The sequence below is a fragment of the Podarcis gaigeae genome, assembly GCF_964106915.1.
Source record: "Podarcis gaigeae genome assembly, chromosome: 1".
Lineage (NCBI taxonomy): Eukaryota > Metazoa > Chordata > Lepidosauria > Squamata > Lacertidae > Podarcis > Podarcis gaigeae.
In genome coordinates this window covers 79,013,718-79,031,789 of record NC_139678.1, presented here as the reverse complement: position 1 = coordinate 79,031,789, position 18,072 = coordinate 79,013,718, and the positions used below count along the sequence as shown (strand labels likewise).

Sequence of the window (18,072 nt, the reverse complement as noted above, 5' to 3'; positions counted from 1 at the left end):
GCATTTATAGTGTCTGCTTTACAGTACAAACTGTGAATGTTTATTTTAAAATTTAGTTCTTGGGGAGGGAAGGGGATGGGGAATCCTCATGGTTGTATAAAGAGCAATGCAAGCACAAAAGCCTGAAAAGATGCAAGTGCCACTCAATGAATATGTTCAAAAAACATCTTAAGTTAGTGATCCCCAGTCTAACCTGTCCTGAATCTACTATGCACCAATTCCATAGGTTGGCTCCATGTTCTAGCTTTATTTATTTAGAACACTTGTAGCTTGCCCAACGAAGTTCTCTGGGCAGTTCATTGGAGTGTAGTTAGGGGCCTCATCCCTGTAGGAGTTACCACCCTTTTGTGTGTGTGTGGTGCTACTTTGGATCCTTATAGAATGACTCTCACAGTGGAATTTTCAGTGTTCCAACCAATGTGAAGTAGTTTTTCCAGGACAAACCACTCCATTTCCCCTCCTGCCCAGTTTTCTATACTTCCTCCAACAGTTAGCATCACACAAGGCATGCTCCATTTACATTGGGCTGTTTTTTTGTGATGGGGGTCCTCACTGGGTCTTTGGGGGGGGGGATGCTTCGTACCGCTGTAATTCCAAGCCTCCAAGCCTCCAGATATCCCATCTTGTGCTTGGATGGTGCTGTTTTGGTTACCTAAGGACTGGTACTCAGAGAAGTGAGACTGCAATTAGTATATACAGGCTTATCAGTGACTCAGACAACTCCTTCTGAGGCTGATGGATTCTGCACAGCTGACGCCTCTCAGAAAACACTATTGTCTTAAAGATGCCTGTGAATGGGCTGAAATGAAAGGCAGCAAGTCCCTGTCTTTTTATACAACACATGGAATTGTTTGTTTCTAAACACAAATGCAGAACTGTTCCTTGGATCTAAGACGCAGTGAGGCAACAAACCCTTCCTGCTAAGCAACAAAATGAAATTATTGCTACCTCTAGTCCTGACAGCATAACAGAGCTATCACAGATAAAGAGGCTGCAGATTTGGATTCTACAGCCACATAGATCCAGGAAGGAAGGAACAGAATCACAGAAGTGTAGTGGGCTGTGTAATCCATTCAGTCTAACCCTTTTTGATGTAGGGAATTTAGAGCATCTAGCTTCTGCTTGAAGACATCCAGTGAGGAAGAGCCAACCACTGACAAATCACATTCACTGTTGAGAACCTTTCCGTAATTCTCAACTGAAATATACTCTTCCAAAACTTAAACCCATCCAATGTAGTCCTGCCCCTTGGGACAGGATACTAAGTCCTTAGGGACAGCCTATTCCACAAAGCAAAAACGTGTCAGTCCTGGATAGCACAACTATGCTGTGGTGTTTCTATCTCTAGAATCTATAAAACTCTGAAAGCCCTCTCCCACCTTTGCTGAATGACGATTGATCTTCCCCTCACACTTGCAGTGCATGAGCCTCTGTCATCACCACAAACTTTACTGCACTAACCAAAGGCCATGGCATCTTCCAGCAACATCAACAATCACTACATATACAATATAACCACCATCAAATCCACTAAATCTATTAAAATGAGCCTCTGTCAATAGCCAGATTCTCTAGCAAACCATCTCTAACAACTCTTTACCACAATATTTCTTCTCTTAGATTAACATGGTCTGAAGGACCCTCGTGACATCATTCGGATTTTTATGAGTGACTGGGTATTTGAGTAACTGACTATGGGGGTTCCATTCTACAGCTACATTTTGAAACACATTAACACTGATTACATTTACTCCACTGTTTTCAGGGCTTTGTTACAACAGGATATGATTAATTTCTCAGCTAGAATAAATTACAGGCCTGCTTTCGACAAGAGCTGAGGTTTTTCAGTACCCTGGACAGCTCAGTTTGCAAGCTGTTCCTATTCTTCTCTGCAGGGAATATATATATAATGTCATGCTCTTGCAGGGTCATCTGCATTCCTGGAGCACAAAGCATCTAAACTTTAAAGCCATCCAACCTTCCTTCAGCCAGTAATAGCCACCCTGAGATATGCTAACTTTTGCACAAGGAACGTGCACATTGACAATCAATATACAGAGTGAAACATAGAGGGTTTCTTCTTAAGCCAGGTGCTCATACACACCACTATGATATAACATCACTAGCGGCATCTGACCACATTCTCATGTTTATTATAGTGATTATTTATGTTGACATAGAATGAAGCAATGAAAGTGAACTGGAACTAGTTAAGATACAGTAACTTTCAGTCCATTGACTAATTGCTGGTGTCTTTCCAGCTCCCAAACATACACCAGTGGTTAATTTCAAAAAAAATCTTGTGGAATTGGAGCTCAACTCTGCTTGGATATATGTGGGAACAGACTATAGATACTCAGTGGTGAGAAGGTTCTATGAACATGCTCATTATTGCCCAGGTGATTAGGGGATTAAGCTCTGATATCAAAAGCAATGAGCTAAGCTTATTTCATTTTTATGCCACTTTCCCAAGGTCAAAAGTAGCTCATAACAGCAATTTTTAAAATAAATATACAAACATAAAATGTTACAAAACATACCACTAAATTCAAACAAAGAAAAACCAAAAGGATAAATGCAATAAATTACAATGAAATCATCTAGATGATGCATAACAAGTACAGAGCAAAATAAATATTAAGAGGCCAATAAATAAATTAGAAAGCTTATCAATGCTACAAGTTCAAACCTTGCTGCACTCCAGGGAGCCACAGCAGTCCAGCTTAAATACAGTTCAGGGGTGAGATGTCTTCTCCACAGCCTAAATGGATCACAACTCCCTTCCTCAATCTCTCCTCCAAAAGTGCCAGCAAAGGCAATGATGGTAAGACACAGGAGAAGGTGCTAGGTTCAAATTAAGCCCTGATAAACAATTATGGAAATCGGTAACGGCAGAAGCAGATGTGAAGATAGAGGTACAAGCAGAACAGATGAGATTTATACTCTGTTCCATTCTGCGGTGATTTTAAATAATTCAGCCTTGACTTGCCAGCTGGTGACTTTCCTTGTGCTGGTTTCATTGTACATTTTTAAGGAAAATTTAAATGACAGAACTAATATCAACTGGTTTCTGGGCAAGAAGCCCAAGGGAAATTTTAACTGCTTGGCAGCAAGTCTGTCCATTTTTTACTTTTTTAATGTTAGCTCAGAAATATTTTATCAGCATGGAATAACTAACTATTGAGGGAATTGTCCTCCTCAGATTTATTATAATTACACTGTAACCTTGTGTCACACTTCTGTTCTTTTACATTTCAGAGAACGGACTCTGTTAATAAGGCATTATTCGTCATCTTTGAAGTATTCCAGAAGGTGATACTAAAGGAAGGAGTTGCTCATTAAGCCAGCAGCACTCCAAACTAGAAGGTGCTAAGCAACCCAAACACAGTCAAGTGTAAAGAGACCTTAATAATGGAGCTACTGCTCACCCCACACTTCTTTTTAAAAATTATAATAACAAAAATATTATTATGTCACCATATTGTTATTGTTATGTCTTCAAATAGCTAATATTATACATTACAAACACAGACACAAAACCCAAGGGACAATTGCCGGTGTCTGCATTTAGGGGAGGAAATACACTTCTAAAACTTCCCAGATTCCTTGCCTCTGCCCACAGACACCCACACTAATGAGTGTAATAATATGCACTGGAGTCCTACCTCAATCAATCTATCACAATTAGGACCAACGTACCTCCAAATCCTCTTCTGGATCTTGCATACTGATCTGCATTTAGCATTCTGCTCTGGTAAAATTTCATCTGGTCACACTGAGCTTTCCTAAACAGAGTACATTAATTTTATGCAGAATATAATGATTGTGGGTTTTTAAAAAATGAATTCAATTTCATTTTATTATTGCCGGCTCACATTATAAGTTATGGGTTCAGAATCCAAGAGCAATCAAGGTTGTAGCTGCATCATTATTAGAATCTCAGAGATGATGTGACACCAATTGTTAGGATCAGATGATAAAACACAAACACCTCTTGTGTTTTCAAGGCTGACAGGAGAAAGTGAACACATTAATTTAAAGTAAAGGAGAAGAGAGACTGGAAGGGTAACAAACCCAAGGTTAATACTGGCAGATGGTAGAACTGCAGGGCATTTGTAGACCCTTAGAGACACCATGCATGGCAAGAGAATGACGTCCCATTGCTTTTGAGCCCAAGGCTGAACAATTCCTGCCAAGAACATCTAGGACATTTGCGGCTAAAGGAACTTGGGACTTGTAATCATTCTAGATCAGTGGTTCCCAAACTACCCCCCCCCCCACAGACCACTTGAAAATTGCTGATGGCCTTGGCAAACCACTTAATGGTTTTTCTGCCTGTTGTAGAATGCATTGTGCTAGATACTGTACAATTTGCATTCCACAGAATTCAAATTGTAATGCAATAAAATATCACTGTGAGAATAGTAGGCTGGACTAGATGGGCCACTGGCTTGATCCAGCAGGCTCTTGTTCTGTTCTTAATATAAGAAATAAAAGAACCAACAAAAATACAATTAACTTGTATTTACAAGTATGTACAATTAACCCATTTTGCGTAGTTCATAGGATGAGGTGAAAAGGACACTGCCTGAAAAGAACAGGAGAGGAATGTACTCTTTTTCTTTCTTAAAATACTTGAACCTCTGAACAAAATCATGAGGCCACATCCATAGTAACATGACACTGAGAGCCCTCCCCTGAAAATGGGACCATTATTTCCCTGCTTCTTGGTTGCATATAGTTCTGCACAATGAAAACTCTACTGGGTAATTATTTGTGGGACTACACTGTTTTGTAAACAGCTCCACACACTCCCCAAAAAAGAAATGTGTCTATTTTTATTGGAACTTGAATGAATTTGAGAAAAAAATTATACCTTACAAATTCTGTGATTCTAAGACAAAGGATGGCAAATGCTTTTCAGCTGCAGGGACACATTCCCTCATGGACAACCTTCAAAGAGCTGCATGTCGGTGGCTGGAAGGGTCAGAGGAAAACAAACAAGTGGAGCAACAGATCGGGCCCAACCTTAGCACAGTAGACCACACTGCAGCCATGTGCAAGTCAGAGGATCCCCTGACAGGAACCCCTCAGCACCACGGTTCAGATACACATTCAAGAGAGGCTAAAGCACTTGATGTGGGCCTAGTGCAGGATGTGGCACTGGGAAAAGTCTCAGGGATGAAACAGAGAGACTTGCAAGGACTTCATTTGGACCCTGGCCCTGAGGTTTCCCTACTGTAAGTTAAGGTCCATAGCACACAGTGGTGGCATAGGGGTAGAACACATCTTTGTATGCAGAAGACCTGCGCGCAATCCCAGCATATTCCAGTAAAAGTGTATGTGCTGGGCCAGTGAACCCAGGTTATTTTTCTAGATTTTTCTTCACTTTGTCCCCTCACAATTTTAACACATCTTTTTTAGAATCTTTTCTTTCAACATACAAGTTTCTGAGCTTGAGAAATGGAAAAAGCTATTTGTATTTCCTTAATTTTGTGGACCACCTGGAGAGGTTTTTATTGCTCCCACACATTGGGGGGGGGGGGACAGGAGTCCCACGGGCAACGATTATTACATTACCATGCAATGTCAAACGGACAGTTCATTGCTCAAGGCATACGCTATCACTGTTTTATTGTAAAACCTGCTCTGCGCCCACTCAGAGTACATTTATTACCTCGCCAATAAAGATAATTACTACAAACAAAAGCTGCCCACCTTTCTCCTTAACCAGTGGGGCTTTATAGTTCTGACATGACTGAGGAAAAACACATTTTACAGTGCAAGACGCAACTTGAGAATTGTTTGAAACCTGCAGACAGTGGGAACCTTTCTTCAGTCAGTCTCTGGCTCTCTGAGGACCATGAAGCTGAAGGACATATTCTTGATTTTGGAGGTGTGGGGTGGGGGAAAGAAGCCAAAAGGTTTAAGAGAGTGATGAGCTTTTTTCCTCTGGAGCCTGAGCATGCTGCTTTACGAAGGTGCCTCAAGGACAGGCGGGCGAGCATCTTGCCTTGACATAGCTAATCCTCTCATTTCTCTTTCTTTTTGCTCTTTCTTTGGCTTGTGAGCTCACTGAGTTTTTTGTCCAGGCGCCTCTGGAGATGAGCTCTCTTGGCAGGATCCAAGGGCTTGTCCTTTAACCCACTCCCGGCACATAGAGAAGCTTCTTTGCTGATTCTCTGCCGGGCATATGCTTTGGCTTTCTCCCCACAGCCATGAATCTGTGGGAGATAAAGCCATAATATCAGCCTCAAGATGTTCCAGCACAAAATTACGACCTTAGTGAAAACTGCTTATCATAAACTTGATCATTCTTCACAGTCCATAAAAATAAACTACTTCACTTACCGGTGGGTCTTTTAACAACAAAACAAAACAATTTAAAAAATGTGAAGGTCATTTTTCCCCAAGGAGCAATTAAATAATCATTTTGGACAGATTAAGTATTTCTTCTCAAACTCTAAAAATGTAAGGAAAAACTCTACTCCATCATCCAGTCACCTTTGTCACCCTTGTTGATAAATACTAACATTTATCTCTTATCTCCAGTCTGGAAAGAATCAGATGAAAGGAGGGAAACCAAGAACAATCAAGCCCTTGAATCATAACAACATCATATCTATTGCTAATAAACTGGCAATACCACCACCTCACCTAAGCAGCTTGAATGTCCACAGTGCTGGGTGCAAACGGTGCCTGACTGGGAAAGAAACTGCATGGAAATAGCCATATAAGCTGAAGAACAGAGTATTAGAAATAAGTAAAACAACGCATCACATTTCCTTGTTTCTTTTGTGTTGTTGGGCCCCCTGCAGACTGGCTGTCACAAGTAATGTTTGTAAAGTTCGTAATTACCTAGCCCAGAATAGGAATTTGCCCAGTATAGCTGTGTTATGAAACTGAGTGAAACTTCTCCAATAATTTATTCTCTGGCTTTGAATGGAAAATAAAATTATTCTAAGGAATATGATCAGTTATGTCAGCTGCCCCTCCAAATTTCACTCAAGCCAAGCTACGGGAAAGCCTCCCAAGGCTGGTTTGTTTGTTTTTCAACAGTTTCTACAGAACTTTGTAGTCTTTGCATTCTAACTCACAATATTTTAGATTCATGACAAAACTATTTATTAATAAACCTGTTGGATTCTTGTAGGTAGTGATTTTCACTCATCTCCAGGCCACCAATATCCCCCCCCCCCCACTCTTAGGAAGCAGGTTATACTGACTGGTGAATAATCTCCCAACCTTGAGTCATCAGCAAGGCCTGCTTCTTGGCCTAACTGCTGGAGCTAAATACACATTGTATAAAAGAAGGCGCCAGAAAGCAAATTGAGGATGACAAGTGGCAGTAGGCAACATGCAAGTCATCCATGAGATAAATTCTACAAGGCACAAAGATATAAAGGGGCATTGTGGAAGAAAATTAAGTGCAAGGAGGATTAAGAAAGTATTATGGACTTACAAAGGGCTGCCAAAATACCAGATTTAAAAGAACACATACTACATGTATGAAAGAGAAGGGAATAGAGACATGCAATATCTCTGCATTTTAGGATTTCTAGAGACAAAGCTACCACAAGTTGAATGACTTGTAAGCACATCAGGAGAAAAGATAACTAGAGAGACAAGTATGCACATTAATGATATAAACAGGAAGGATAAACTAATGGCTGAAAAACAGCTCTGAAGGAAACTCGTTTTATTGCAGATGAGTGACAAAGTGCAAGCCTGCTGGGTTGCTGGAAAGCAAGATTTATTAAGGTGGGAAAGCACTGAAGCTATTGCTTAGAAGAATTCATTTTAACAAGGAGCTAAAACAGCTGGATTTAGTCCAAAGCTGAAAGAAAATGACAAAACACTCTCAAGCAGTATAAAATGGCAAGCAATTTTCAGTCAGTAAAAAGGTAGGGACTTGATGCGACTATATGGGATCAAACCCTGCAGTCCCTCTAAAATGAGTTCTATCTCATTAACTGGTCCAAAATTCAGGCTAGGATAGATTAAACCTTCAACTCTACATGAATTATACTATGACAGCTGGATAACAGTTGAACTGATTTAACCATTTTTTTTTAAATGAAAAATCTCACTTTTAAGTTGACCTAACAAAATACTTTTGTGATTGCATACCAAAGGGGAATACATTCTTCTGCAATACCTTACTGATAGCTGCTCAGTCAGCAGAACATGAGATTCTTAATCTCAGGGTTGTGGGTTTGAGCCCCACATTGGGCAAAAAGATTCCTGCATTGCAGGGGGTTGGACTGGATGACCCTTGTGGTCCCTTCCAGCTCTACGATTCTATGAATTTATTAATCCAGCCCCGCAGGGGCCTGTTCACACAATCAGATTTCCTTTTATGCATGCAGCTGCTCCACAGTGACTAAGAGGGAAAAGAAACTGGCAATCATTTCTGCATTTGCAAGTTGTGCCCTTTCTATGCATTGGAACCAAAGGAACAGATGTGACTGTGTTCCTGTATAGCAAGGGTGGGGAATCTGTTGCCCTCCAGATGCTGCTGGGCTACAACTCCCATCATTGGCTGGTGTCTCACAGCATCCAGACGGCCACAGCTTAGCCACCTCTGCTTCACACTCTTGTTCAGAACCCTGTTCTCTTAATGGGACCACCAGCATGGCAGTGGGGAGGGGGATCCTCCTGCACAGAGGGCGCTGAAATCTGCCTTTGGTTTTTCAGGATCACATCTCCTTTGTGTAGCTCTCTACCAATACAACTCTGAAATCAGCAAACCCTGAAATCAAAACTACAGAATACCAGAACATTTGGAGTATTTTCCTACATGTTTTTTGTACTCTTATTTCCTTCATTCACAAATCCTTCGAATAAGATTTTTCTTGATTCAAGCTTGCCTTGAAACACCAGCAAGTGTCACATGATAATTATATCTATTTAAGACCACCACTGTTTTGCTGATTTTTTCCTTGCTGCAGCATGTGCCACAGAAAATATTGCCATATATACTTTTATTTTACGGTTAGAAAGAAACCCAACTCAAACTGTGGAGCAGAATGCCAGTAAATCCATAATCCAGTAAATCTATTTCAGGCACTATAGATCAACATGTCTTCAGCTAGCTACAACACTTTCTCCATGGGATTAAAACCACGTATGATCTACTGCTTCAAATAAATCAGAGGGGCATAAAGAGGACATCTGAAAGCTCGTTGGAAGTCAGTATTATTTTTCCTGGCACACAGGTCTTTTTTTGTGCTACATAGAGACAGCCATTGGGCAGCTCTAACAGAATTGCAGAGTGAGACATTCCCACCTTTTGTGAGTCCTGGACTGCAATTCGAGTGCAACTCACTCCAATCTTTGCTACAGCTGCAGTGATGGGCAAAGGATGGCGTTTTGCTTTGACCAACACCTAGAAGGAAAGAGGCTTCTGAGGATAAAGCCTGCTGCACCCAGGTGGGCTGCTGTGCTTTCGGTATCTCTTGTACCAGTGTGACAACAGCAGCTAGGGCAAGAGAGTGAGAAAGGGCTTTGCACAACTTCTCTTACTTAAAGCTGCTCTTGGTGCATGGTATCCAATCAATCTACAGTGTGATGAAGGAGAGAGGGAGAGAAGAGAGATAAAAGGCTTATAGTTGAGCAGAACACATGGCGTGGCTGGTGTCATATGAAGATGCCTTTTAAAATCATTTGCAAGTCACTTTGAGCATCTCCTTTTTTGGAGGGAAAAGCAGAGCACAAGTCTACCTAGTTCAGTATGGACTGACTCTCCATGGAGCAGGCTTAAGGCCTGGGCACTGCCTAGCAAGGCTACCCAAGACCTTTTAGCTGGAGATGCCAGAGATTGAACCTGGGACCTTATGCATGCAAGGGTATGTGCTGTATGCCACAGAACAGTGGCCCTCTCTAGGCTAGCACCATCAGCACCTCAGATACACACATTTTCTAGAGCATCATCCTCCCACAAGCATCTGAACAGGGGGTGAATGTTAAAAGAAGAGAGGTGAATTGAGGTACATTGTGCCAAGAGGAAATGACTCAGACACTCCGGGGGAAGAAAAAAGACTCTGAAGAATCACATTATTTCAGCAGTGACACATTGTTAAACACAGGTCCTCTGCCCTGCAGTGCTAAGTGCCTGCGTTAAAAGCCTCGCCTTGTTATTCCAATCAAGGAGATCCATCCTTTCTATCCTCCACACCACGAAGAACAGAGACAGGGAAGAAATGGGGGGCGTATTTTTGTTTGTCTTGAGTGGGTGGGTGAGTGAGGGGAAATACAAGTACACTGTGAACCACACAGGAAAGAAAGTCATTCTCATATTAGAGCTTGGTGAAAGATTGGAGTGAGACTTCACAGACACACAGAGGCTCATAATAACTAAATCCATACAAAGTACCAAAGGAAGAAGAAAATGCTTCATATTCCCCCTACAACTGTAGGCCAAAAAAAAGCAACTCTGAATGAGTTTCTTTTTTCACTTATAGCCCAGCAGGAGAGAACTTCCCCATTATTAGGATATATTAAGCTGGAGGCAACTCCCCCCTCCCCCCCACTCATGGTTCCCTTGTGAACTGAACTGCATGTGCACATTATGCTATATGGCTTTCATAAACCTTGCTCCCCCTCATACCCTAAAAGCAGATTTTCATGTTATCTTTTTAAATTAAAAAATAAAGTAAAGAGGAATGGGAGCAATCCACCCACCAGCGGATTTGCACATGTTCAACTGGCCTTGCGAATGGTTCAAAAGCTCACCTTCCTGTGCCTGGAAGCCTCCTGGAAAAATGGGAGTCTGTGAAATACTTTAAAAAACACACACAGCCATTTCACACTGAATGAAATTCAAGTCCTGAAGGACTGGGGGTCAAGAAACTGAGCAGATGGTGGCAACGTTTAGCTTACCTGAACCAGGCAAGGACAAAAACATACCTCTGGGATGTGGTGGCTGAGACAGTAGCGTTTATTGCAATGCAGGCAGAGCTGCCCCAGGGTTGTCACACTTGCTTTGCATTTGGGGAAACCACACGTGTTGTCAGCTTTGATTGCAGCAGAAATCAGAGCATCAAAATCTTCCCCTGCTGAACCTTCCACTTTGGTTTTAACAGAAGCCTTCCCTAAAAGCACATGGGTGGGGAGGAGAATCATCAGCATGCAATAAAAGGAGCTTACAGATGAGCTGAGAGTTAAGATGAGCTGAGAGTTAAGGGCTGTTCAGCAGTGGAACAGACTCCTACGAGGGGTGGTGGATTCGCCTTCCTTGGGGGTTTTTAAACAGAGGTTGGATGTCCAACTGTCATGGATGCTTTAGCTTAGATTCCTGCATTGCAGGGAGTTGGACTAGATGACCCTGGGGTACCTTCCAACTTTTAAGATTCTATGATTTCAACACAGTGTTTTTTCATGGGAATAAAAGGGGCGCAGGTGTGTTCATCCAGTCCCCTAGTAAAGCCTGCAAAACAAGTTGATCAGCAAAAACAGAAACCCAGGGAGCAATCGCAACCTCAGATGTATGGAATGGCAGAAGGCTGTCTTCATATGCACACACATGAGAACAGATGGCTTTGTAAACCATGCAGAAGCAAGTAGTATCACTTGGCAAGATGAAATCCCTACCCAGAATGTTCAAGCAAGATAAACTGGGCAAAGAAGAAAATATGCTGTGTTACACAGCACTGAGATTGATACACTAGGTGCTGATTTGCTGCTTCTAAACAGATCCAAGAGCAAGTGAATTCTCTCTGTGTGTGGAGGTTTCCACTTCTCTTCAAAGTTAGCCGTAAGAGAAAAGGAGTGTGTGCACATGTATGCATATGAAGCATACACGAACGAACGCACGAACCCACACACCCCATTCTCCTAAACTGGCAGATGGAGATTCTCCCTTCTACGGATCTATTTTTGAGCTGAGAAGTTCTTCCTCCTCACTGACATACTGCCTCTACAAACATGCAGATCCAGGCAATATTATCATTTCACAGTTGATTATACAGCATGGGCCAGATAAAACCCTGCCTTGGGGGAGGGGGTGGAATGGCTGCCAGCTTCACATCTTTTCTTCCTACCTGCACAACACTCAAAGCAACTGTTCCACGGAGCAAGCTAATCTGAGCCCTGGGTCATTTTTGTCTGCAAATCTCAGTTATTGCTTTCAAGGGTTGGGGTGGGCAGAGGCACATGTCATATTTCCAAAACCAAAGCCTGGCATTCTTCTGATCCCTTCAAAGGAAACCTATTGGATGAATAATCTCTGTGTCTCAGAACAACTAACTTCAACTGCATTCCTGGTTGTTGTCAAAAGTAGTTGCTTTCAGAAGAAAAGCCTGTCACAGGCAGAGCAGAAGGGGAGAAATGGATTGTAGGCACAACATAGCAGCGGCAATCAATTTTTAAAGCCATTCTGGGAGCAGAGGACTCCCATCGCCTGCTGCTCTGGCCTGGAATTTCCCAAAGGATGCCCGAGGGATACATACCCTGGAATGCCTCTGCAAAGGAATTTCAATTAAATATGGGACAAAAGAAAGGGCAGCAGTGAAGTATCATCACTTTTTCCTTTTAAAAATGCAAATAGAAAAGCTCTGCAGAGGAAGGGAATTTGCTACAGAATGGCAAATCCCAAGATGGTATAATAATGTACCTTTGGCTTCACTTCCATGTTTATTCCCAGTGATTTCCTGAAGGTTTACATTTGGCTCACTTCTTTGTTTGGCCCTCTCCTCTCTCTTGGCCTTCTCCCTTTGCATCCGCTCCATGTGCAGGGTTTTCAGATCCACCTTCTTCTTGCTAATATGGCTTCCACTCTCCTCACAGGAGGCATGGGTGTCTTTCGAGGGGCTTGGGGGTCTGCAGGTTAACTCATGTTCAGAGGCCTGGGATTCTTTGGGGGTGCCTGCAGGTCTGCAGGACAACTCTTGTTCACAGGCCTTAGCATCTTCCAGAGAAAAGTCTGTCGCAGTGCCTCTCTTACGGACACTGATGTATCTCTCTCTACCTTCTCCTGTGCTCACATGCTGCAGCCCATGTTCCTCTGCCAGATGGTGGACAATCAACCTGTCATGAGCATTTAATGACGAAGGGAAATCCAGTTGGGTCTCACTGCTCTCCAGAAACTCCAGTATCCTGGCTTCATGCTTACATGAATTTCCCTTCACTACAGTATCCACTGTTGCCCCCCAGGCTGGGCTTTGAACAGAACCCTCTATGGGCCTCTGCCCAGTCCGTTTGGCTGGTTTTCCTCTTGGCTTCTCTCCATCAGCCTTTGGGGCAAGTGGAGTGTTGCACTTAAGTCTCTTTTCTTGGTCACCCAGACCCTGAGAGCTCTTGGGAGCAGCATAGTTATCTGGCACGATGTCATCCAGGTATTCAAAAGCAGTGCGCACCTCCCCATGCTGGTTCATATAGTCCACCAGGCGTTTAAGGAAAATGTGGTTGCCAATGGTCCGAGAGTCACAGATCACAGCCACGTGGCGACGGGCACGAGTAATTGCAACATTTAGTCTCCGGTCTTCAGCAAGGAATCCTACTTCACCTGTATTTCATAAAGACAATAATACAGGCCTCAAAAAAAGCATATGGAAAAATTAAGCAGCAGTAGCAATAACAATAGTAACAACCACCACAACAAAATGTATACCGTTTCCTCCTAAATTTTCCAGTTTAATATGTTGACCTAAGGATTTCTCATGTTCACAAAATGCCAGGACATGACATCTGTTATGAGACACACCTTTAAGGCCAAATGGATATGTCATAGGATCCTATGCTATGGTTTGTTCAAGCTTCCCTGCTATCTTGGTGCCAGATGGCTGTCAGTGGCAGAGGGGTGGACCTAAATCCCAGATTTATCTGTTCACTGGAATAGACACCTGGAGTCTTTGCAACTGAACCTCTCCTGCAATTGAAGTTACCATTCCACATTACAGTATTCAATGAGCAACCAATACCAATGCATCCATCGTTGTGTAGAAAAATAATTCATTCATACATACATAAACCTCAATGTGTTTTGGGTCACAAGGGCCCCTTCTGCAATTAGCAGAGAGTTATACAGCAACTACATTGATCAATACATAATTAACAAGTATATTACCACAATCTTATTCTTATTATCACACAAAAGCTAGATGAACTCTGAGGTTTCTTAGGGTGTTGCAGCCTATGCCCAATATATAATCCTATACCTACAGAGGTATAGGAACTGCAAAATAAAATAGCTAAACTTCATTACCACAACAAACTACAAGATCAAATGCACTTCAGGTTGATCATTACGAACACGGACACCATTTTTGCACAGTGAAATCTTGCTTTAGTTTTCTGAACTCAGGTCCTGCTATCAAGAGCCTAGCAAGGTCTTCTGCTAGTGAAGCGGGGCTTCCCCCCTTCTCCTGCCCCCACAATGGCTCAGCATTTGGGTGGCAGAACCGTTAGAACAGTGTGGAGGGAAGAGGGGGGAGATTGTTCCATCAGGCAAGCAGAAATACTTATGTTGACAAAACCATCTCCCAAGGTCATATCGCTGCTTAAGCTGGTCAAATGAATATGAAAGTGAAAATGTATGTATTTCATACATTTATAGCCCAACTTTCTTTCAATGAGTTAAAGGCTATGGGGAAACAGGTGGAAAGTATTGTTAAAGATGAAATAACCAAGCATACAGGAGAACAAGCCCTGCTGAAGAGTTCTTTCAGAGGGTCAATAAGGCTATAGATAGAGGTGATCCAACTTAGACTTTCAAAAAGGCTTTTGGCAAACTACCGCACCAAGGACTCATAAGCATGTTTAGCAGTCATGGAATAAGAGGTAAGGTCCTTTTGTGGATCAGGAACTGGTGAAGTAACAGAAAACAGTGAGTGTGAATAAATGTTCTCCCAATGGAGGAGTGTAGATAGTAGAGTCTCCCAAGGATCAATATTGGGACCTCAGTTCACCAATTAATGAGTTTCATTAACTGATTTACCACTTGCAGCTTCATAACATCATTTTATGCATGATTCAGTTGCAGTTGCACTGTATCTAGTGGGGTTTGCTCTCATGTAAACTAATTAGTGATGGGAAACTGTAGTCACTGGGACTGAGATCTGATGGCACACTGGTTTATTTTTTGAGGCTATATTAGTTCTGGTGTGTTACTGTAAAAGGGACAAAAATAATTCCATTTAAACAGTGATTGGAGGAGCTTTAGATTATTATATTTAAGTTACGTTACACTTTCTTAAATATCTAAAAAGGTACATTTACTATGATTTAGTTAACAGATAAACATGTCAGACTTCAGCTGATGACTTAATTGTTTTGTGAAAATACAAGTAATTAGTCAACTATCTCTTTTAACAAAACCATTTATTTAAAGCTCTACTTATTTTGTGACTTTTTTGTCACAATATTGCTTCGGTTTCATTTGAGAAATCAAGCTGAAAATACAGCTTCATCCCATTTAATTTTTAAGTAGGGGAAGTAAAGTCCACTAAATGGCCAAGAACCAGAAAATTTAAGTTTCTGCGGCTTAATGTGGCACACAAGCCACAGTTACCCATTACTGATTCACATCACTGTGATTTGAAGTGTCAGAAGCAGAACAGCAGTAATATTCATACAGATGGTCCAAGCTGATTAACTAAACCTATCTAAAGTTCATGTCTGCAATGGAATTGGCCTTAAGCTATAGGTCAGGATCACATTGTTTCAGCAGAAATTAGGAAGAGAAAGCTCCCACAGAGCCTTGCAGTTACACTTTCCTTTTTCCTAGTTATTGACACAAGTCTAACTTTCATAAAGGTCAGAAGGAAAGATAGTGAATGCTATTTTTTAAAGGCAATTAACTAGCACACATGTGTGAGCCAATGGATAAAAATGACAGACACATATGAGACTTTTCCAGAAGCTATTTCTGATCTCCAATTATTTTCTCAAGGATCTGTAACAACAGAAAGCAAATGCCAAGTTGAGTCAGCTCAGCTGCCTAGCTTGGGTGGTGTAGCTGAGTCCCCTGCTCCTGCAGCTAAGCAGAAGACAAGCAGAAAAACAAACATTAAAACCAAATGAGGGGGGCAGGCTTTTGTTGCTACCATCTGAAGACATAGAACATTTCAGAACAGAGCCTGTAGGTAAATTAAAGTGTATTAGGTTGCCAATGTGTGCTTAACAAGCATTACCTGGAAAATAATAACAAATCATAATAGAAGAACATGCTACTATTTGCTAACTTCACTTAAGAACATAGAAGAAAAGCAGAAAGGAAAAGTTTTACTGCTTTGACTTCAGCAACCTAGTGCCATGAAAGCAGAAAGAGTATGTGCTCTGAGCAGAGCCTACCATGCTCCACTCCCCAATTTTGTTGGGCAGGATGCTGCCAGCTGTAGCGAGATATCTGTTGTATTTCCAAAAGGAATACACCTGGGAAACAAGCTAGCTTTTCACCCGCACCCAACAAGTTTGTAGTCAGTTCAGGTTTGATACAGTGTGGAAATTTTAGAGCTGTGGACAACTGTGTTGTACTCACTACAATAGAGCTGACAGATGACAAGTATCCAGCAGTTACCACTGGCTTACCTGAAGGACTGCCTGTCTTCTCCAAAGGTGCCTAAATTAACAGTCTGCTCTTTCTTAATTAATTTCTAAGACATAATACAGGGTGATTCATAATGAAGTATACAGTAATGGAAACTGTATACTTCATTATGAATCACCCTGTATATTAAGAAGTGATAGTAGTAGCGTGAATAGCCATGACAATAATAGCCACAGGTTTGGTTTGGTTTGAAAAATCAACCCCCGTAGATCACTCTGCCTGTTAGAACAGACCTGGTCCTACTATTGGGCAGAGAGAGGCAGCTGCCGCAGGTTGCAAAGGCTGGTGTGTGGCGATGTGGAATGGAGAATCTTGTCCTTTGCCTCAGGCAGCAAAATGTATTGGACTGGCCCTGCACTAGAATATGTGGCTAGCCACCAGAGTCTCCAGCCTGTGCTTGGAAACACCCATTCCCAGGCTCTCTGGACAAAAAGGAGAGTGTTTTGCTATATAAATTGCTTTTCCATTGCACAGTTAATTATTGAGAATCTTCCGCTCTGGGAAAAGTGACAGTGGTTCCCTGCATATGGGCTCCCAGCAGTGTGGAAGCCACTTCCATGTGATGTGATACATGCTGCAGGAGTAACACAATCATGTTGGCTAAAACAACTGGGTGATGCCAATGCATTAGGACATGAACCAGGAGGTAAGGTGCCAATGATTCATCCAACTGGTACTGTCCTCATAGTCATGCTACTCCCAAGTACTCCCCTGTAGGATGTGATTACACCACGTGGAAGCACCTCCTTTGATTCCGAGAGCATGTGTAGAAGAGGTCAGCACCTTGTTCCAAAGAAGGAGCTAGTTGAAACCACACAATTTTAACAGTTTCCCCGATTCTGGCAAATTAAGTTTCTTTTTGTTCTATATGGTTCCAGGTTATAACCTATGTACCTTTTCTGTTGGACCTTACAAAAGAGAGGACAACAGCTTCCTTCTCTCTTCCTTGGAAGCCATCCACCGATTTAATCTCCAGGTCTGGGTACTTATGACACAAAAGCTCCCTTAGCATGTCCACCTGAAAAACAAAGACGTTGCTAGGACAACAAACGTTATTACTACAATTGCCCACTCTTCATCCTAAAGTCCCAGGGCTTTAAATTTTTTACTTTGCAATGTTGTGCTTTTGAGAGCATGGCAGACACACTCACCTGGAGGTTGTAAGGAGCAATGACGGCAACGTCTCTTGCTTTAACACCGGCTTCCACTAAAGCCTGAACGTGCAAGCTGGCAAGACGCACTTCGCCTGGAAGGGGAGAAATAAAACTTAGCTGTGAATGAGTGATTTAACCCTAGAACAAGTTGACAGATTCCACTTAAAAAGCATCCAATTCAGACAATGATAGTGAAAGGCTGCTTTTCACTTGCCACTTTAAGAACAAGTCTTTATAGTCAGTAAAGTGCTTTGCCATGGTTTAGTGCTATGTGCGCAAATTAGAAAGAAACTAAGCAAACACTTGAGATTGTGTGCTTCCTTTTTCCCACGTGGATACCAGAAACACTTTTGCAGCATTTAGTTTCACTTT

The 18,072-nt window shown here is 42.0% G+C and overlaps 1 protein-coding gene across 1 annotated transcript in view; it reads right to left on the bottom strand.

Moving 5' to 3' along the window:
* Positions 1 to 2,426: 2,426 nt before the first annotated feature.
* IGHMBP2 (immunoglobulin mu DNA binding protein 2) overlaps positions 2,427 to 18,072 on the bottom strand; it is a 68,790-nt gene continuing 53,144 nt past the window's right edge. Inside the window, exons 11-15 of the mRNA XM_083756142.1 lie at positions 17,698 to 17,792; positions 17,441 to 17,564; positions 12,614 to 13,504; positions 10,909 to 11,093; positions 2,427 to 6,224 (exon numbers count right to left, since the gene is read on the bottom strand). Coding sequence (XP_083612268.1) covers positions 6,033 to 6,224; positions 10,909 to 11,093; positions 12,614 to 13,504; positions 17,441 to 17,564; positions 17,698 to 17,792 — 1,487 coding nt within the window. The 3' untranslated portion in view covers positions 2,427 to 6,032. The remainder of the gene's footprint in view (positions 6,225 to 10,908; positions 11,094 to 12,613; positions 13,505 to 17,440; positions 17,565 to 17,697; positions 17,793 to 18,072) is intronic.